The sequence below is a fragment of the Carassius auratus genome, chromosome 20 (genome assembly GCF_003368295.1).
Source record: "Carassius auratus strain Wakin chromosome 20, ASM336829v1, whole genome shotgun sequence".
NCBI classification, from domain to species: Eukaryota; Metazoa; Chordata; class Actinopteri; order Cypriniformes; family Cyprinidae; genus Carassius; species Carassius auratus.
Genome location: NC_039262.1, coordinates 15,521,250 through 15,542,698, shown reverse-complemented (window position 1 = coordinate 15,542,698; position 21,449 = coordinate 15,521,250). Strand labels below are relative to the sequence as shown.

Sequence of the window (21,449 nt, the reverse complement as noted above, 5' to 3'; positions counted from 1 at the left end):
ATAATAGTACTCACTCCAATTATTTTAACAGTATATAAGAAAGTGTGTGTGTGATGGGAATGTATAAATATCTGGTAAAATGCACTTTGTCGCAAATTGTCGTGGCTGACAATCATTTTTATCTCAACTATTTTTCTCTCCCTATTTAATATTTAACCTTCTTCTCCATCATTACCAGCCCTATACCCCCAGAATAAAGAACCTCAGATAAAGTATTCAGGGGTTAAATGTGCCCTGATCTCTTGTGTAATAGAAGAAGAAACAGTGCTGCATTATGCTCTTATCAGTCTTCATTGATGAGGCTGCCGTAAACCTCTGCCGCCTCACACCTGCTGGAGTCACACACCTGTCTGTCTGCGTGTGTGTGTGTGTGTGTCCGTGTGTGAGCCTGCAACATCTGCCTGGTGCTGTTTGTTGTGACCTGTGCCACAGCAATCTCTGATTAGCTAAGATACCACATGGAGTCGGGGATCCTCCTCTAAAATGCACACGGTCAGACGCACCTGCAGACTGCAGCATCATAAACTGCACCACCTGTGGACCTCACGCTGCACCTGCTGCGTTCATGGGCTGGGCAACGACATGAAGGAATGCAAAGAGAGGATGACCTACTTCTGTTTGATTGTGTTAAACAGTGTAATTGTTTTCCAAATTTCAAAATAGTTTAAAATAACTGTTTTCTATTTTAAAATGCCATTTATTCCTGGCAAAGCTGAATTTCCAGCAGTCATTACTTCAGTCTTCAGTGTCACGTGATCCTTTAGAAAAAAAATTGTAATATGCTGATTTCGTGCTCAAGAAGCTTTTCTTACTATGAATTTTGAAAATATTGAGCCTCATAGGGTTTTAGTAGAAATGTAGTAGCACTGTGGCTCTATCAAAGCATTGCTTAAGTCATTAACTGCTTTTTTTGTTCTGTTCTCTAAGGTACACTTAAAATGTTATCAAGATTTTTACATAATTTACAATTAATAGGCTATTGTTTTTGACCCCCCCCCCACCCAATAACGTTCTGTTTAAGTAGGTGTGGTGGATTGTAGACTCCAAAGTAAACGGCCACTGCAATAAATCAATACATGCACATATCAAACGATCTCTAATAACAGACACAGCAATAGTGATCACGTAAAGAAAACATTTAGAAAAATATGTACAGTATTTCAGTTTCGATCTTTCCAAAAATCTTGTTGAATTGAGCATTGTTTGTAACAAATCTGCTGTAAAATGAAGTAAACAGGACCAAGTTCCTACTGTTATGAAATGGATCTTCATTAAAAATCAAGTTCATCCACTCTTTCCTAACATTGGGATCAGAGGGGATGGCATTGCAAAGGCTGTTTTTTTCATAACTTCACACTGCACAACATACTGTTTTCTTCAGAGCCATCTTTATCATTTGGTTTCTCCGTAGACCTGCGTTTGCCTTTTGTCATTTACCTAGCACATTTGCGAATAGGAGGGCGGGGCTCAGCAGGCAGTGGTGTTGAAGCAGGCGTTGATCATCATCTGCGGAGGCGGTGCTTATCCACACTATGACATCACAGAGTGGTACATTCCACAAGCTGTCGTTTTGGCAGACTTTAATAAGCTGTTTTTATATTAATGATAAAGTTTTCAATTGAAGATTTCTGAAACTTATAGGATATTAGTATAGCTCAATGACCTCCGATATGTCAAAAGATCAAGGGAATTTTGATTTCTCAGTTCATGACCCCATTAATCCAAGTTATTTTGGGCAGTACTGAAGGAACATTAGTAATCTGCATTGAGTTTACAATTTGCAAAATTAGTGTAATTAGTCAGTGCTAAACTTTCTCCTAAATAAGGGAGGATTCCATGATAAAAGATGATGCATTTTCCTTAGATTTCATAGAAATACTGTAAAAGTACTGTACTGTATCTTCTGGCTCCTTTAGAGCTCCAGGGGGGTTTCAGAAAAGAGTTCATTTGTCATATCTTGTCTCTATTCTTCCTGAGTGGGTGTCAGCATAGACCCCATTCTTCATTGGTGACAGACGCAGTGGAGTCCTGCAGATTCTCTTGAAATTCGTCCCTCAAATATAGAGTCATGTTTTTCAATGCACACAGTGTGGTTAGTTTAAACTCATCCTAGAAACTGATTGCCGGGGCTTGTTCCATTTTTATCTCCTCAGGCCATCATCCATCACTTCAGTGGTGCGCAGGCATCACGGCCTTGTAATTTTCTTCCATATTTCATGAGCTCATTTAAAAAAATCTGTTTCAGTCTACAAAATACTAGGAAAAGAAGGGGCTTTTGGAAGCTTCCCATCTCTGTAATGCTCTGGGGTGTCAGGGAGATTCTCCATGGTGACATCTCTATGACAGAGTCTCAGGTGAGGTAACGCCTTAGTCACAGTGGAGCGTACCAGATGCTGCTATGTTGTTGTCCATTAAGGTTTGAGAGGTCTTTCTCCATGCCTTCAGGTCTTTATAGTAGACCTCTGTGCCTCTACCTAGTCTTGCCATTTCACATTATATGTAGTGAATGGTGTATATTTCCTAATTTGTGGAATCCATGATGTTTTGTTTTTTTTGTTGTTGTTTTTTAATCCGTTAATGGGAGTTTTTTTTTTTTTTTTTCATGACTAAGTGCTTTTAATGGCAGTTAGAACATTGACTCGCCATCTGGGTAACACCCATGGGTAGCTAGTTTCTAGGTTGGTAATGAACATACAAGTACAAAACAGTTCCTATCGAACTGAATAGGGAAAGACATGAATTTAGTAAGCGATTTGCAGAGATTACATTTCAGTAACAGTTCAAATCAGGAATACAATTTGAAAACAATGGTGTACAGTATTTCACTTTTTTAGCAAAACGTTATGCTCCAGCGTTTAAATTATGTCAAGGTTACATTTTAAGTCAGAAATAAAAGCTAATATTTAGTGTTTTTAATGCAAAAACGTGGCTTCTTTAGCTTAAATCATGTGAAAATGTACTAAGCTATTTAGTTACATTTCAGTACAAGTCAGGAATGTACTGTAACCAACTGCATTTGGCATTAATATTTACCAAAAATGTGTTGTGTCTTTAGCTCAAACCTTGCTATAAATGTACTACACTGTGTGTGTGAAGCTGCAGTTCAATAACATTTGGAATCAGAAATAATATAGTTTGTAGCTGTATTAAGCATTAGCGTTTATTTCATACAAATGTTGCTGCTTTAGCTTAAATCTCGCAAAACATTTATTGCTATTGTGTCTTATGAAAGAAAACTGAGGCATCTCAAGGTTTCGGTGATTCTCGTGTTGCTCCTTTTGGCTTGTCATTATCGGGTGTCCTGAGTCCCTTGTGCTTTCCTCCCCCACAGGTCAGGAGTTGGAGTGACCGGATCGAAGCAGACCATGTTCTACGCTGAGGTGTCTGAGGAGAATCGCGTCGGAGAGGGAGGAGGTAAACCCCAAGAGGGCGAATTGATCGAGGTGGTCAAAGTTCCCCTTCATGAAGCCATGACCTTCGCCTTTGATGAGAGCATCCCGAAAACGATGGGCGTTATTTTCAGCTTCATCTGGTTCCACAGCAACATGTCACCGAAGTACAAGATCTCCACCAATGTGTAACATCAATAAATACAAGTCATTGCATACATTTTTATATATATAGTAATCAATTTGGTCACTAACTGGTAATCATTTTGCTATTTCTTACACTTTTATCTGTTTGTTGTGGTTCTAGCTATTGTCTTATTTCAGACTGAAGCCGCACTTGTGTGCCATCTGCTGAAAAGGTTCGTTGTGAGTTTGTTTTGTGTAACTGAATGCTTTGTTTTTAACATGCCAGGAATTTCAGCCAGCCATTTGAAATCACACCACGGCCCTTAAAGACTTTGTAATGGTGATCTGTTCCACTCTAATTTGAGAGGGTAAGATCTGAAAGACTGTGTTGATACCATCGGACTGAAAATCACAAACTGGATCAATCCTGAGTGAAGCTGTACTTTGTGATCAGAAAGTGAGACCTCTAGCCATATTCCCACCACTTTTGCAGGTTATTTAGTAGAATGACATGCATTTTTAAATAAAAATAAGCAAGTAAATAATCACAATAATTAATGTGGATTATGTGAACAAAACACAGGCAGCTACACAAATGAGAACTTGAGAGCCACTTCTTATAAAACAATCAATGACAAAGAAAAACAGTTACGCTCTTGCTAAATCTCAGGTCCAAAGCTGACTTTGGGACATTCAGGGTTAGTGATGATGCTGAAAAATGCTGAGATGTTTTTTTAAATGCCGCTTAAAATTAAGTTGATACTCTGAGTGTGTGTTTTGCACAGAATTTATTTATGAAATATCTACTACAATAACCTAAAGTGTGAGTACAGTGCTAGTGCTACAGGTTTAAAGCTGCTTTGCCACAATCATCAAATCTATAACACTGTTCTGAATTCTTTCAGAACTTACGGAACAGAAAATATGAAGGGTGCATGAGCTCTTGCCTGCTGAAGTAAAAAACAATAATAATAATAGAAATTAATTTTTTCAAATACCATACAGTGGCAGAAGACAGGTACCTCCTAAAGTCACAGCAGCAAAACTTAGTGACTTTCTGAAATCCCTTGAATGCGATACTTGAAAATCATTTGTTGCCGTTTCCTGTATGAATATATAGGGTGATGTCTATAAATGCTTATATATAATCAATATGCCCTCAATTTTTTTCCACAATACCTCCAGAATTTGAAAGGCTGCTTACAACTTTTTATTAAGGTGAGCTGAAACTTTCTGAATCAGATTTTCACTCTGTTGTGGTTCAGTTCAGATTCTTGTATGCGCAAAGCATACACTAGTTTAATTTCAATCGATCAATTAATCAGTCGATCATTTTTCCTATATTTTGTTGGCTTAATTATTTTGTGAATGATATTGAAGTGCACAAACATTTGTTGATACTATCTTTGTACTTATGACAATGTTCACTACAGTGTTGAATACTATTGTCAGCTGATTGGATCTTACTGTAAAGCATTTTCCTTTGTCCTATCACTGTTCTCTGTAGTCTATATTCTATTGTGATTGAGTGTTATAACTTTATCAATACATATGATCAATGTGCAAATTTACAAATGACCATGTTCATATAATCAGTCAAAACAAGTGTGGAAAAAGACCACAATGGGAGTGTTATTAACTTCAAGCACTCCTCTTCAAGTATGCAAATGAGACATTTAAGATTTATGCATTTGTTTTGGAAGTATTATTTCATATCACAATGCCTCAGATATCATTTCCTCATTTTCTTAATCTCTTCTTATAAAAGAAACTTTTAACTTGTTTGAGTGTTTTGTACATTTAACTCAGGATAGGGCTTGATTTCTTTAAAAAATTTATAAATTGTTGATTTATTGTCATGTGCTACTTTTATTAATGCTTGATTTTCAGACTCAGTATTTCAAGAGGGGTGTTCACTACTACATTTACATTTCTTTTGAATCTCACATTTGTTTACGGATTGTTTTTATTTATGGCACCTCAAATTAATATACAAACACACACACATACATACATACATACATACATACATATAATTAAGTATCTTTTGAAATTTGAAAACATATATTTCAGAAATGAAATATTGCATGTGCACTCTGTATTACATTGATCTGCATTCAGTTTAAATGAATAAAGAGGTTATGGTCTTAGGTCATGTAGTCTATATTTCTTTCATTATTATACATATTCAAAATTATAAAGGGTTGTAATGACTAATAAACAACACTATTTTGCATTATATTTGCTCAATGAAATTCAGAACTTGTTTCTTACTAATTCTGGAGTGTCGACTCCAAAATATAGTGCATGTTTTGCTCTAGCACATCACACTTTTCCACAAAATGTGATGCATTTTTGCTTTCGACAACCATTTTTAAGGTGAACAAGTCTTGTATTACCTCTTAATCATCAGCAAATCTGCCACAAAGACATAATTCCTATCTTCCTTTATCTAGGTTACAACTATTTATTAAATTATCTGCCAATTTTCACGTATTTTTTTTAATTTAATTCTTTTATTTTTTATTTATACATTTTTTTCCCCTAATCCTGATTTCAAGGTTAAAATTATGGCCATGAACAAAAAAGAACTTTAGGTAATATTAGGCCTTTGTTGCAAGTACAATTTTATTTTTCAATGTGCAGTGCTGTAATATATTTAAATAGTGGTGAGATCTACTCCACTTGCTCTCATATCACTCTCCTTTCTACGGTCCCTCACATTACCACACCTTTTGGTTGCAATCTTTCTTTCATGTGCCAAATGAGTGTAATGAACAATTTGTCAAGTCCTTCTCCTCCAGAGCTCACTAGGAGTCAGATTGAGCTCTTCGTTATGTAGCGCTTCGAGAGGAGTAATCTTGTGAAGGTAATGTTTGCTTTGGTCTCTGCTCTTTTTAGGCACATTGGTAATCATTAGACCGCCTTACTGGCGGATGTCCGGGGCGAGGGATTGTGGAGGAGGGACAGGTGGTTGTGTGAGGGGGTCACAAATAATAGCATTGAATAACTGAGTGTAACTACCACGACTTTGCTATAGCAACCGCACGCCTCACAACAAGACACACAATAAGTGTGATCTGTGGGGCAGGAGAGAGGAGAAGACATGGCAAGGAAACTTAAGCATGCTTTCCATGCTTCTTGATTTACTGATGGCTTTGTTCAGATGACCCAGAAAGGGATTGTGCACTTTACGCAGACTGAATACATTATCAATACAAAACAATCTTTCATTTGTCAGGCCCTGAGCCCTTTTTTTAATTTATTTATTTTTTTGCTTTTTCTTGTTGGCCGTTTCATGTAATGAACTAGAAACCTCTCTAGAGATGCTATGATTATTTCATAATGCACCCTAATGGGATTAGCTTGCTAAGAGAAATTAATGATGGGCGTGGGACAAATTTACATGAAGATTTTGCCTTGGTTGTGTTTCTTTCAGGTGCATTTTTTTTATTGACCCTGTAATGCCTGACATGAAATATTAGATCAGTTTGATTTGTTTGAAATTGTAGTAACAAAATATTAATTAAAAAAAGTTTGCATGTGTTTTTGTTTACTATCATATTTGAAACATTGGTTTTTATGGTATATACTGTATAAAATATGATATATTAAGAAAAAAGAAAATAAGCTCCAAACGGAGTAAAAATATACAGTTTGATGGAGTTGCTGATATATTGATATACCCCAAAAGGTGCAATTCTGAAATTCTGTAGCTTGTAATATCAATGATATATTTATAACAGCATTGCAAACTTACCTAAAAAGTGTTTAAATATCAGTTACTGTCACTCTATATCTCCCAATGATATGTCTTAGTATGGACATTAAATGATCGAAAGATATATGAATAAATGCTCAAAGCCTGATGTGTCATTGTTTGATACATTTTAACATGACTAAAAGATAATATTGTAGCCTACTGTATATAAAATCAAATAAACCTAAATTGATTCCAGTTAGTGATTATCTTGAAATATGAACCACAACCTTTTACAATTAAACTAAAAGGCCTTTCACTTGCTAAATAATAAATAAAATTAAAAGAAAAAAAATTGATGGCACAAGGCATGTAGAATATTGCATACAACTGGTTTTCAACAGTGGTCTTGAGAATTTACCGACCTTGATAAATTGACCTCCGGTGACATATATATATATAATATATATATATATATATATATATATATATATATATATATACAGTACAGACCAAAAGTTTGGACACACCTTCTCATTCAAAGAGTTTTCTTTATTTTCATGACTATGAAAATTGTAGATTCACGCTGAAGGCATCAAAACTATGAATTAACAAATGTGGAATTATATACATAACAAAAAAGTGTGAAACAACTGAAAATATGTCATATTCTAGGTTCTTCAAAGTAGCCACCTTTTGCTCTGATTACTGCTTTGCACACTCTTGGCTTTCTCTTGATGAGCTTCAAGAGGTAGTCACCTGAAATGGTCTTCCAACAGTCTTGAAGGAGTTCTCCGAGAGATGCTTAGCACTTGTTGGCCCTTTTGCCTTCTGTCTGCGGTCCAGCTCACCCCTAAACCATCTGGATTGGGTTCAGGTCCGGTGACTGTGGAGGCCAGGTCATCTGGTGCAGCACCCCATCACTCTCCTTCTTTCTCAAATAGCTCTTGATGCCTTCAGTGTGAATCTACAATTTTCAGAGTCATGAAAATAAAGAAAACTCTTTGAATGAGAAGGTGTGTCCAAACTTGTGGTCTGTACTGTATATATATACAGTATATTTATGTAGTTCACCTAACTCTTATATTGTATGACTTTCTTCAAATGATCTTCTTTTGTGTTCTGCAGAAGAAGAAGAAACAATCAGGTTTGAAACAACATAAGAGTGAATAAATGATGACAGAATTGACATTTTTGTCTGAATTATCTTAAACACCAGTCTGAATTCTGAATATTCCAGATGTTGTCTTTGTGAAGCCTGGCATTGGTTTGATTTGCAGAGGGAGACTCACTTTACACTGAAAATGATGTGTGGGAGGCATGTTTTGCACTGCTTCATGTTTTGTGCCGACTTCATCATTTTCTCTGCATACTTTTATCAGGCACAACATTTATTTGTGACTTTATACCTCAATTTATGCATTTATACTTTTTCCCATAACTGTGACTTTATTTCACAGTGTGACTCTAACTTTGTTTCACAGTAATGGTACCTTTTTAATCTGTGAAGCAGAAAGTGTGGGTTTTGTTTTCCATTGCAACCATCTACATTTCCTAAAACCTTTCTATTATTCCATTTTTTTTTTAAATACGGGCTGACTTGTTGGGATTTGTTCACTCTCATTGTTATTCTTCACTGTCATTGCTTTCATAAATCATCTATATGGAGGAAAATGTATCAACACAATGTTCTTGATGAGGTCAGTATTTCAGCTCATGCTGAGCGGCAGCTTCTAAATTTCATGCAGGTTCCGATCTTTCCCTTCGCTGAAGGACAGGGCACTTCCATTTCCCTGGAGTCCTGATCTGTCATCACTCCCCCATCCTGCTCCACACACCAAGCAACTGATAAGATTCACTGTAGTTCATTCGAGCTTAATGCATTAATGGTGCTGCTGAATGTTTATATGAACTTGCCCCATGTCAGCCGCTGGCTCCCTGTAATGTGCTGACTTGGCTTCTAGCGTGTAGCTCACGACAGGACTGATTAGCAGTGCGCTTCATTGGGGAATACCCAGACATCCTCCGGGAGCTCTGTCACGCTAGGTTGTTGGAGGGTGATTAATCAAGGCCTGTTGTTTTCTGTTTTGGTGTTTAAATGTAGAACGATAGCCCATATTGTTACTTCTATGCGAGCCAAGGACGGGCCTATGTCATATTACCTTACAGCCAACTGAGTTTAGCCAACATCTTTAGCTGCCTAATGTATCACCCTTACTCATGTATCCCCTTTGAAAGCCACCATGGAACATTTATCGTGGGAAAGCGAGTAAACTGAAACATTTCTAACATTGGTGCGAATCTAGCTATCGATTTCAGTTCTGATACAGTATTGTTTTTTATAGACAACATGTACTGGTACCCTTTTTTGCTTCCTCCTTCTTCAAGTATTTTTTATTACCAACAAACATATAGCACAACAATTTCAAGAAGAATAACAAGAAAATACCAATAAAAATTCATAGGGCTCTTTGTTGTTTATAAATCATATGGATTTTAGATTTTTTTTTTTAATAGGGGTAAAGATGGGATACAAATTGAAAACTTTTTCAGCATATATAATTTAAATTTATTATATACATAAAAAGTGTATAGACTAATACTGGCTGAATATTCAAAACATTTTTGTTGAATCACTCAAATGCAGCCATGGGGGTTATTTCACAAAGAAAAAGAAATAGAAAATTACAATGGGAGAAAAAAATAATAAAATAAAAAATATGGAAATGTTTAACATTAATATACATCAAACATATGAAAACCAACAAGCGGAAACCCTGGCGGCATTGCGTCAGGTAGCCCCGCCCACACTGAAATCTTATTGGACCAATTAGCATCAAACATGGATGGGGACATATTGATTGATTATAGATGTTTAGAATGGGGTTTTCTGTGACAAATTTTTAAAGTTACAAAAGGCTACCATTAATAGTATTAATAAGCCATTAAAATCACTGCTAAATACATTGCAAATATACATGGTATGTGTTGTGAGTTTGAGAAAGCCCCAAACAGAGTGAAACTGTTCTGATTGGCTGTGTTATTGTGATTGTAGCGAAATCTGACAGGGTAGCAGCACAAATCGACAGAACTGCTTGCCACTGGAGTCTATTTGCGTCACTCCTGTTAAGCAACACGCTGTGAAAATTGTGATGATTTTGTTTACATATATTATCAACTTAATGTGGATTTTATGCCAACAGCTCAGCATACATTTTCTTGCTTAATAATGGCATAAAATGTCAAAGGCTAACTGTGTGGATGTGGATGCGCAGATGACACTAAAGCCAAGCTAAGCTGCCAGAACCAATACTTGTAATCAGTGCACATGAGACTGCAGGTGTCAACAAGGGATTGTCCTCCCTTCCTGTTATTTCCTCCCAAGTCTACCTACTCAAACATAGCCTGTGGCATCAAATCTTTAGGTAGTCTTTTTATAGTTATAGCCCCAACTTACCATCTGTCTGTGTTTAAAGAATTATGATCTAACCATATAATCATAGTATTTTGCAAATGTGCATCAACTGGTCTTTTAATTCTTTAGTAGGCCTATTTTGCATTTGAGCCTTTGGAATAATAATCATATTATCATAATAATCATTTCATGGCATCAGCATGCCTTGCCTGCTATGAAGTCTGTTATTTTATTTTTATTTTTATTTTTTGTAATTGTCCTGCTGAGACTGGTCCTGGTTTCCAGTAATTCCTGCTTTCACTTTCACTCTGCTTCCAGTGCCTCAGGGCAGGGCACTCAGAATCTGACATGTAAGTGATCATTTGTTTCCTCTTTCAAGCTACACCAGCTTCTGAGCATCTCATGACCAGCATGTGGGTTTGTGTTACAGATAAGGGCTTCATTTTCCACCGCCCTCGGCTATGGATCACCCACACTGACGTGCTTGTGTTCAGATCTCCCTTAAGTATTTTAAGTTTGCTCCACACTGTAAGCGAAGCTCCTTGGGGTGTATCGCGTTGAAATGGATGCTGTGAGTTCTTGGATTGAGGTACTGTACAGAACAGATGTTATCACTGCAGACCTGAAGGCTGAGTTTCTTGGAAAAGGTGGATTTTATGAATCGTGACTTGACTTTAATCCACCTACAGAATTCCTCAAAACTTCTATAGTACGACCAGCGCTGCATGAAAAACTTGTTGCCAGGAAACGAGATGGGAACAGGTCATAGAACACCCCCTCAGGGTTTTGTTCAATGAGATGCAAGTCTTCCTGTCTGTTTGTTTTGCTTCTTAGAGCATTTGCTAACCTTCAGTGTAAGGGCTGTGGTAGTATTCTTCCTTAACTGAACATCAGTTATTGCATGTTCCAAGCACATTTTTACTCATTTTGGTTTTATCAATGTACATTACATCAATGTTATAATGCACATCTAGTTGCACTTGAAAAATTCAATGATGAGCATTAATACATTAAAAATCCAATGATGAGCATATTAGTATTCTCTGAATTAAAACTCATTTTATATATTGGGGGTGGTGTTGTAGGGTAAAAAATATCAGTGTAACACAAATGTCCTGACATTAAAAATAATAATTAGTACAAATTAAAAGAACGAGAAAAGAAAATGTTTTGCTGCTTATTAAATTCTAAGTATATATCTCATAAATCTAGTACTTTGACGCACAATTAAGACTTTTTCCCCCAAAGAATTGTGAGATTTTAAAAAAAAATTGCAATTACTCTTTTTTTTTTATCCCTTGAAAGGGTTCTTAAAGGCTATTTAGGGTTTGCAGGTAACGAGAAACCCTACCATACACCACAAGCTCATCACAATATGATGCTTCCACTATGTCACTACTGATGATGAAATAGTAATGAGCTCCTCTTATGCATCATAGCTCCCAAAAGTTTTGCTGAGCACTTTCATATGTAACCCGACACATGGACCTCTTACAGCTCGCCCATTGTGCTTTAGCGTGAGAGGCCATCTGTGCAGCTGGCTATGGGTGCCTACTCCCTTTCTCAGAACACTCCCAGGTGTGACCAGCTCTTTGAAGAGCAGCAAGCATTGTGCCCACCTCTGGAGTTATGACCGGCAAACAAAGAGCAGGAGGACACACAATATGATTCCAACACACTGTCCATCTGTATGCTAATGAGAAATGGTGTGCACATGGGGGCAGGGAAGATAATGATCAGAGGATATGACTGCCCACTCTGTGTCCTGAGAACCTTTTGGCTTGGAAATGGTGGTCAGCAAACATGGCGTGGTCAACAGGTGTCGAATTTTGCTTTATTGTTGCAGTTCAGATCCTGAAGCAGATCCCTGTAGTGGAATCTAATGGATGACGGCATCAGCGGTTTCCTTAATTGTTGCAGTTCAGATCCTGAAGCAGATCCCTGTAGTGGAATCTAATGGATGACGGCATCAGCGGTTTCCTTAATTTTTATTAAATAACAATAATAAAATATAAACAAATAAATGCTATTCTTTCTATTCTATAAATTCTATAAAATTATTACAGTGCAGCTCAGCTGTTTTCAGCCTTGATAATAATAATAATAAACGTTTCTTAAGCAGCAAATCAACATATTAGAATGATTTCTAAAATCATGAAAATTTCAGCTTTTCCATTACAGGAATAAATCAACATTTTAAAATACGATTAAAAATAACTAAAAAATAATATTAAAATATTGAATTTCAATTGATCAAATAAATGTAGTTTGGGTGAAAATAACATATTTTATACATATTTTAGTAATCACATTACATATTTTTTGATCAAATAAATGCAGGAAATATTAAAAAGGTTTTATATTATTAAAATAATAAAAAATACTAAATTCTGTAGCTTCTAAAGCATCAGATATTCATTGTGTCATCATTTTATAACTCAGCTACAGACATGCCCTGGCCATTGTGTGTTGAGGGGTCACTTTTCACTGTGTTTCAGGCGACAGGAATGATGCATGTTTTCTACTCAGAGGCAGAGAACCAGCTGTGAGAACACAAGGTCCTCTCTACTTATCATTGTAGATATTTATGAGGCTTCACTGAATACACTCCCCTGCTGCTCTGTCTTCTACAAAGTCGGCTTCTTTCTATCTTTCTGTGTGATAGGCAAGAAAGGAATTCTGATTCCACAGTCTTCGAGACTTGGTGAACCCTCTTTGAACCAGTGGACGGATGTGGGGCTTGGAATGGAGCAGAATAAAAACAAGCAAACAGGGGAGTCACCATTCCGACTCTGTTGTAGGATATCCTGGATGAGTGCATGTCGCTGCTGCATTAGGGAAGCCGAGCATGTAGAGTTCGATATGCTCTGCTCTCATGAGATTCAGAAGCCAGTGTCTGATTTCGTAACCGGGACGGACATCCTGGACATTTCTAGCCCAAATATAACCATTTCACATATGGAAAAAATACCCTTTCATGTAGAGGTTGATGCTGCGTTTTAGTACATAAGACTGAAATGACCCTGAAAAGATTAAGACATGAGCTCCAGATGTGATTATAATAGCATATACATACATACATACACACACACACACACACACACACATATATATATCCCTTATGTGGTGTTCGGGTCAATTTGACCCGGAGAAGATTTTCTTTTTCCCGAAAATAATAGTTAATGTTATCGCTTTGGACTGAAACTTAGTGACTTTGTTCCCAAAGGGTATAACTAAAGTAAAAAAAAATGTGGAAAATTTTCTTACTTTTTTGCGGGGGTTTTGTTACCTTGTTACACTTGTGGTGTTCCCGGTCAAAAATGACCGGCCTATAAAAAATAGCTTATAAATTACTCATTATACCATATTTTCACCAAATCTTGGATTCAATCTTTTTGTCAACTTGTTCTCTTTCAATAAGGACTGGTTTTATATTTCTGTTTGCATCTGATTAATCGTGGGCCTCATTTATCTGAGAGTAGGCATCTCATTTTTTGAGTAAAAAACAAATAATTTATGAGTAAATTTGGAAATATGAAAAAAAATTATGAAAAAAATGGCTACTGTTGATCACACTAGTCTACTCTAATGTATCACCAGGAATTTTGTTTTGAAACTTTTGTTTTGTAAAAAATATGGCACATAGTCACACTTGTGGTGTTCCCGGTCAAAAATGACCGGGCTGTAAAAAATAGCTTAGAAATCACTCATTATACCATATTTTCACCCAATCTTGGATTCAATCTTTTTGTCAACTTGTTCTCTTTCAATTAGGACTTGTTTTATATTTCTGTTTGCATCTGATTAATCATGGGCCTCATTTATCTGAGAGTAGGCATGGTCAAAAATGGTCACAATGGCCGACCATTGAAAGTGAATGGGAGAGACTGAAAATAACAGAACAATTTAGTTTTCAGGAGCATGTTCATTATTTTCATGTACACATATGAGCACATGTGCTTGCAAACATCGAGCCCTTGGACCTGTGCATGTATCGATACATTTATACACATGCTACCCAGTTACGTTAAAACACACAAACTTTTTTGAGTATTACACAAGGAAAACCTTCAGGAGGAGGCTGTTCCTAGAAGAGCTGGGGAAATCCATGGTGACCCCCCTGATACAGAGGCGCCAAGATATACCCAGAGCACTGCCCTCTGCTACATTGGTGAGAGACATACAAACACCAGAACCAGGTCCTTCAGCTGGCACAGGCAAAGGAGAGAAACAAAAGAGAGGCAGTTTGTGCCCCAAAAGATGTGAAAACAGGCACTGTCTGTTTCAAATGCAGAGTGCACATTTGCAAGGCACATACATTAAGCTGTTGTCAGTCATGTGCATAAGTGACACAAAATGACCAATTGCAAGTTACTTTAAAAATGCTTTTGTTAGTCACTTGCATGAGTTCACACAGAGACCGTCTCAGTTTCTTATTTTGGTTAGTTCATAATTTGGAAAACTGAAAGAAAATGAACAGTGTTTGATTTGTGTTCTCTGTATGACAGCGTTAATGTGTTTATTTTTTGTATGTCACAATGGTCAGATTTGTCAGGGAACAGCACAAGTGTTACTGTGCACCCCTTTTCTGAAAATTAAAGCATTTCAAAATACAAGCCCTGTGTTTTGTAATCTTCTACATTCACTTTCAATGGCCGGCCATTTTTTGACTGGGAACATCACAAGTGTGACTTTGTGCAATTTTGTACAAAATAAAAGCATTCCAAAAAAAAAATTCCTGGTTAAACATTAAAGTAGGCTAGTGTGATCAACAGATGAAACTTTTTTTCACCTTTTTCACAATATTGACAAAATTATTAACAAATAATGCTTTTTTCACTCAAAAACTGAGGTGCATAAGCTCAGATAAATGACTCCTACAATTAAATTGTTTGACAATTAAATGCAAAACCAGTCCTAATTCAAAGAGAACAAGTTGACAAAAAGATTGAATCCAAGATTGGGTGAAAATATGGTATAATGAGTGATTTCTAAGCTATTTTTTACAGGCCGGTCATTTTTGACCGGGAACACCACAAGTGTGACTATGTGCCATATTTTTTACAAAAAAAAAGTTTCAAAACAAAATTCCTGGTGAAACATTAGAGTAGACTAGTGTGATCAACAGTAGCCATTTTTTTCATTATTTATTTTCATATTTCCAAATTTACTCCAAATTTATTTGTTTTTTACTCAAAAAATGAGATGCCTACTCTCAGATAAATGAGGCCCACGATTAATCAGATGCAAACAGAAATATAAAACCAGTCCTTATTGAAAGAGAACAAGTTGACAAAAAGATTGAATCCAAGATTGGGTGAAAATATGGTATAATGAGTGATTTATAAGCTTTTTTTTATGGGCCGGTCATTTTTGACCGGGAACACCACAGGTGTTATTGGGTTTTGAACACCACATGAGGGATATATATATATATATATATATATATATATATATATATATATATATTATATATATATATATATATATATATATATATATATATATATATATATATATATTGTTTAGCATACATATAGTCACTTTTATTTATATAGCGCTTTAAACAAAACAGTTTGTCTCGAAGCAACTGCACAACATTAATTAAAACAGTGTGTCAATTATGCAAAATTACTCTTAAAGGCAGTTCATCATTGAATTCAGTGATGTCATCATGCAGCTCAGTTCAGTTTAAATAGTATCTGTGCAATCATTTGCAGTCTAATCAATGATATCACTGTAAATGAAGTTGTCACCAACTAAGAGGTGACAGCGGCAAGGAACCAAAACTCCATCGGTTACAAAATTGAGAAAAAACCTTGGGAGAAACCAGGTTTCAGTCGGGGGGGCCAGTTCTCATCTGGCCAGATGAAACCAGCAGCTCAATTCCTGGCTGCAGCAAAGTCATATTGTGCAGAAGAATCATCTGTTTTTTGTGGTCTTGTCCCGGTGATCGTCTGAGACAAGGTCTTTACAGGGGATCTGTATCTGGGGCTCTAGTTGTCCTGGTCTCCGCTGTCTTTCAGGGCTGTAGAGGTCCTTTCTAGGTGCTGATCCACCATCTGGTCTGGATACGTACTGGATCTGGGTGACTGCAGTGACCCTCTGATCTGGATACAGACAGGAACTGGTGGCTACAGTGACCTTGGAATAAGAGAGAAACAGACTAATATTAGCGTAGATGCCATTCTACTAACAATGTAGCAAGTACATCGGGTGTTATGGGAAGTGTTCCCGGTTCCGGATTACCTAATTAATGCAGCCTAAAAATCCTTTAACGGATTTGGATATTAAAAGCATATTAGTGTGTTAAGTGTAAGCCAAGCATACTGTACAAAGCACAGCTGAAATATAGTAGACAAAAAATGAGTAGAGGCAAGTGGTAAATATGAGTTGGAAATGGGATATTCAAAATACTTGAAAATGGGGGATGTGGATAATAAACAGATGTCCCCCTTATATAAATCTGACAACAATAGAATCCTCTGTGCAGATGTATTATGTCTTTAATGACACAAATAGCATAGGCATGCCCCTGCACTCTGCCCTCTTCAGAGACTCACATGAAACGAGGGTGAAGAGTCTCTTGATTATGCACAACTCATCAACATTCTCAAGTGGGCTCTAATTATATATTGTTAGCATAATTTATCAGTTGCTGCTCCTCATTAAACATGTCCAGGGTGAATGTGAAATTGTTTTGAAAACAAATGTGCAGCTACATTATACACATTATTATGCAAAAAATACATTAGAATATTACTATGTACAAACCCGATTCCAAAAAAGTTGGGACACTGTACAAATGTTGAATATAAAGGAATGGAATGATTTATAAATCTCATAAACTTATATTTTATTGACAATAAAATATAGGTAACATATCAAATGTTGAAAGTGAGACATTTTGAAATGTCATGACAAATATTGGCTCATTTTGGATTTCATGAGAGCTACATTCCAAAAAAGTTGGGACAGGTAGCAATAAGAGGCCGGAAAAGTTAAATGTACATGTAAGGAACAGCTGGAGGACCAATTTGCAACTTATTAGGTCAACTGGCAACATGACTGGGTATAAAAGAGCCTCTCAGAGTGGCAGTGTCTCTCAGAAGTCAAGATGGGCGGAGGATCACCAATTCCCCCAATGCTGCAGCGAAAAATAGTGATGCAATATCAGAAAGGAGTTTTATCTACAGTGCATAATATCATCCAAAGATTAAGAGAATCTGGAACAATCTCTGTGCGTAAGGGTCAAGGCTGGAAAACCAAACTGGATGGACATGATCTTCGGGCTCTTAGACCGCACTGCATCAGGAATGCTACTGTAATGGAAATCACAACATGGGCTCAGGAATACTTCCAGAAAACATTGTTGGTGAACACAATCCACCGAGCCATTCGCCGTTGCTGGCTAAAACCCTATAGGTCAAAAAAGAAGCCATATCTAAACATGATCCAGAAGCGCAGTAGTTTTCTCTGGGCCGAGGCTCATTTAAAATGGACTATGGCAAAGTGAGACAAGAATCGGACAACATTCCTATTCTTAAACTTGAGCAACTTGTCTCCTCAGTCCCCAGACGTTGCAGACTTGTCCAAACTTTTTTTTTTTTAGATGTGTTGATGCCATGAAATTTTAAATCAACTTATGTGTCCCTTAAAATGATAAATTTTATCAGTTTAAACATTTGATATGTCATTTATGTTGTATTCTGTATACATTTTGAAATTAGCAACTTCCACATCATTACATTACATTTTTATTCACATTCTATCTGCCTGCCGTGAATCTGTGACTTCTCTTTTTCTTGGTACAGAGTGTTAAGGTTGATTGGGGTCATTGTATAAGGTCTAATTGTAAAGATTACTGAGCAGAGCAATCTGCACCTGCTCTGAAGTAGTGAATCAGTCGTGGGTGTGTCAGGTCATTCTCAAGGGCAGATGCAAGAAGCTTACACACTGAAACTTGTCATTAAAGACAGCCTATTGTTCTGGATAACCTATTTATTCAATAATCATGAGGCATATCTGAAGCATTGTTTTTGTATTAAACCTAATTTCAAATTGAGCACTGAATAGTGCTTTAAATTCCCAAGCTAATCCCAGCTAAATTTACATTTTTACAGGGATTATATTACATACTTGGTAAACAAGCACACACTGACTGAAGACGAGGTCTGTCTGGTCTAAGATGTATCCCTTGTTTAGGTGAGGGCTAGAGGAAGTTAATGTTTCCTCGGAGATAGAAGACTAAGCAGGGATCGGTGATCAGGGTGTGGGGAGTCATAGCTCTGTCAGGTGTCGGATGCCCTCATGTTTTGCACCACTGCAAATATGCACACCACTTTTACCATGCAAGAGGTCACAGATTGCTTGACAGGGATTAGACCCCTAAAAAGAGGTATTATTTTACAGTTGACTTTATACAATTCCCATCAGTGCATATACTATTTCTCAGTCAACATAATGAATCAGAAGATGAATGTCAATAGCAAATGAGAAGTACTTTAAAACACATAACAAGGAGTCATTCACGTTATGTAATGTGACATATACTTCACTAGTTGTCTATCATGTCTTTATAAATGAGGCTTTGGTGTCCAACGACTTACTAGGAGAATTGTTTATAGAACGTGAAGAGTGAGATTCCATTGAGAACAACTGATGCCATTTCCTCATTCTTCTGTTTGCTTTTTTAAAGTTAAGGGAGGATAAGTAGTTTATTATTTTAGATTTTTAAAGCCACATATAATTTATATTTTTCCCGTGATACCTTACTGCTGTAATGCCTCATTGAAGCCCATCTGTTCTGAAAAAATACATTTTTGACACATTTGTTATAAGGACATGGGCTAAAAAAGCTTAAAACTCACTGACCATTGACAGACAGCCTCGTGCAGGGTGTCACACCTCCACGGATGACATTAGTTAATGTCAGGGCTGGCAATATTAGTCTTTTGCATGAAATTATATGTGAGTCACACTTTGTAAGGATTATGTTCAGATGAAAGTAAATTCCCTCAGGTTACTGGCCAGGTATGAACAAAGGTAAAGCAAAAAATAGAAGCAAAACCTGTACTTATTTTTTTTGTTTCACTTTTTTTGCCTAAAGGTAAAAAAAAAAAAAAAAAAGCGGTATAACCCAAAGTATGTGGTTGTCTATAAAAGTGCTTTAGAATTGCAATCAAATTAAAATGTACAAAAAATAATCTGGTCACTGAACCTCATTACCATTTAAGATATTCTCATATCTCAGTAATTCTCAGTAATTATTATTCAGTTACTGAGCATCCTGCAGCTACTTTACACAAATAATGGTAGGGATGACAAAAAGTAGCATTGTGTTTTTTTCTCCATCAGATATTATGTAAATATTCTGCTAATCACGCATACATTTTTTCAATTCAATTCAAGTTTATTTGTATAGCGCTTTTTACAAAATAAATCGTTACAAAGCAACTTTACAGAAAATTATGTTTCTACAATATTTAGTAGTAGCTAGTAGTTTGTGCACATTTGACAGGATTTTTGAAAAAATAAAAATAATAATAATAATACAAGACGTAGTCAGCTAGACGATGAACTATCAATATTATTAATTAAGTTATTATATGATTAAGTCACACATTTAGGAATAATTGTTAGTTCTGTTTGTTCATTCAGGGTTAGCATCATCTGAGGTCCTCTGAGGGTCAGCATCATCTCTTCTCAGGTGTTCTGGATCCAGACTGGAGCTTGTGTAAATCCTAGTTACCACGGGATGTAAATCCCGTGGCGAAACATAGAAACAAAATAAATAATAGAAAACATAATATCATTAGCATAGCTGCTGATCCAACAAAGTAAAATTAGTTTAACCCAAGCTAATGAATAAAAATGCACCTTTGAACAGATGCAACTACACTCACAATTAAAAAGATACATTATTCGAATGCTTGGCGTTTTGACACATGATATATGATATTCGAATGGTATGACTCCAATTTATGTTAACAAATGTTTTTTAACCTCAAACTAAGACTGGAGAGCATATCGAAAATATATTATGAAGAGAATTGGGTAAAAAAAGATTCTTCTGTGTAACTTGATACGAAGAACCCAGTGTCTAGTGGCAATGAATCTTTGTGATTTCCCTATCAATAATTTCTCACCTTTGGGAAATCTACTTATATCACATTTAATTTCCTGTGCTTGCTTTACAGTAAAATCGCAAGCCTATCGCTATGGAAACAAGCGTCAGTAATAAGGTCATGCATCAAATATAGAGATAAAAACTAAGCACAGCAATTCAAAGAGCAAATGGATCCCACTGATTTATAACCTGTCACCAAGTACAAATGTTGCTATTTGATGCTGTGTTTGCTTGTTCTGCATGGCTGAATGATGCTGTCACTTTAACATATGGTTTTGTCAGAATCACTACAAGGTATTCATTATTTTCTGATATTCCAGTCGCAGCTGCCTATTAGGAGGAAAATTAGCAGCTAACACTTGTGAAAGCCATTAAAGTAGGTCAAGGCCATGATTGGAGATAAAAGGAAATCAATGCATTGGCCATAGGTTTATATGCGAGGCCTCAAAGGAAAAGCCATGAAATATGGATGAGGGAAGCCACCAAAACATGCATACCAGCATGCACCAGCATCTCTGTCCGGCAGTCCAGCACTTCCCTTCCTCCATCGCCTCCATCACAAATCTGTTATTAACCATCCATACCTTCTTCTTCCTCCTCTCCCTCCAGTCTCCCCCAGTCTTTAAGTAATCGTTGCATTTATTTACAGCATACGGCAGTTGCCAGGTGAGAGGGTGTTGGGTGGCGTAA

General features: G+C 36.5%; 1 protein-coding gene across 1 annotated transcript in view; it reads left to right on the top strand.

Moving 5' to 3' along the window:
- Positions 1–5,741, top strand: part of nudt14 (nudix (nucleoside diphosphate linked moiety X)-type motif 14) — a 50,354-nt gene extending 44,613 nt beyond the window's left edge. The window contains exon 5 of the mRNA XM_026291227.1: positions 3,332–5,741. Coding sequence (XP_026147012.1) covers positions 3,332–3,581 — 250 coding nt within the window. The 3' untranslated portion in view covers positions 3,582–5,741. The remainder of the gene's footprint in view (positions 1–3,331) is intronic.
- The last annotated feature ends 15,708 nt before the right edge of the window (positions 5,742–21,449 follow it).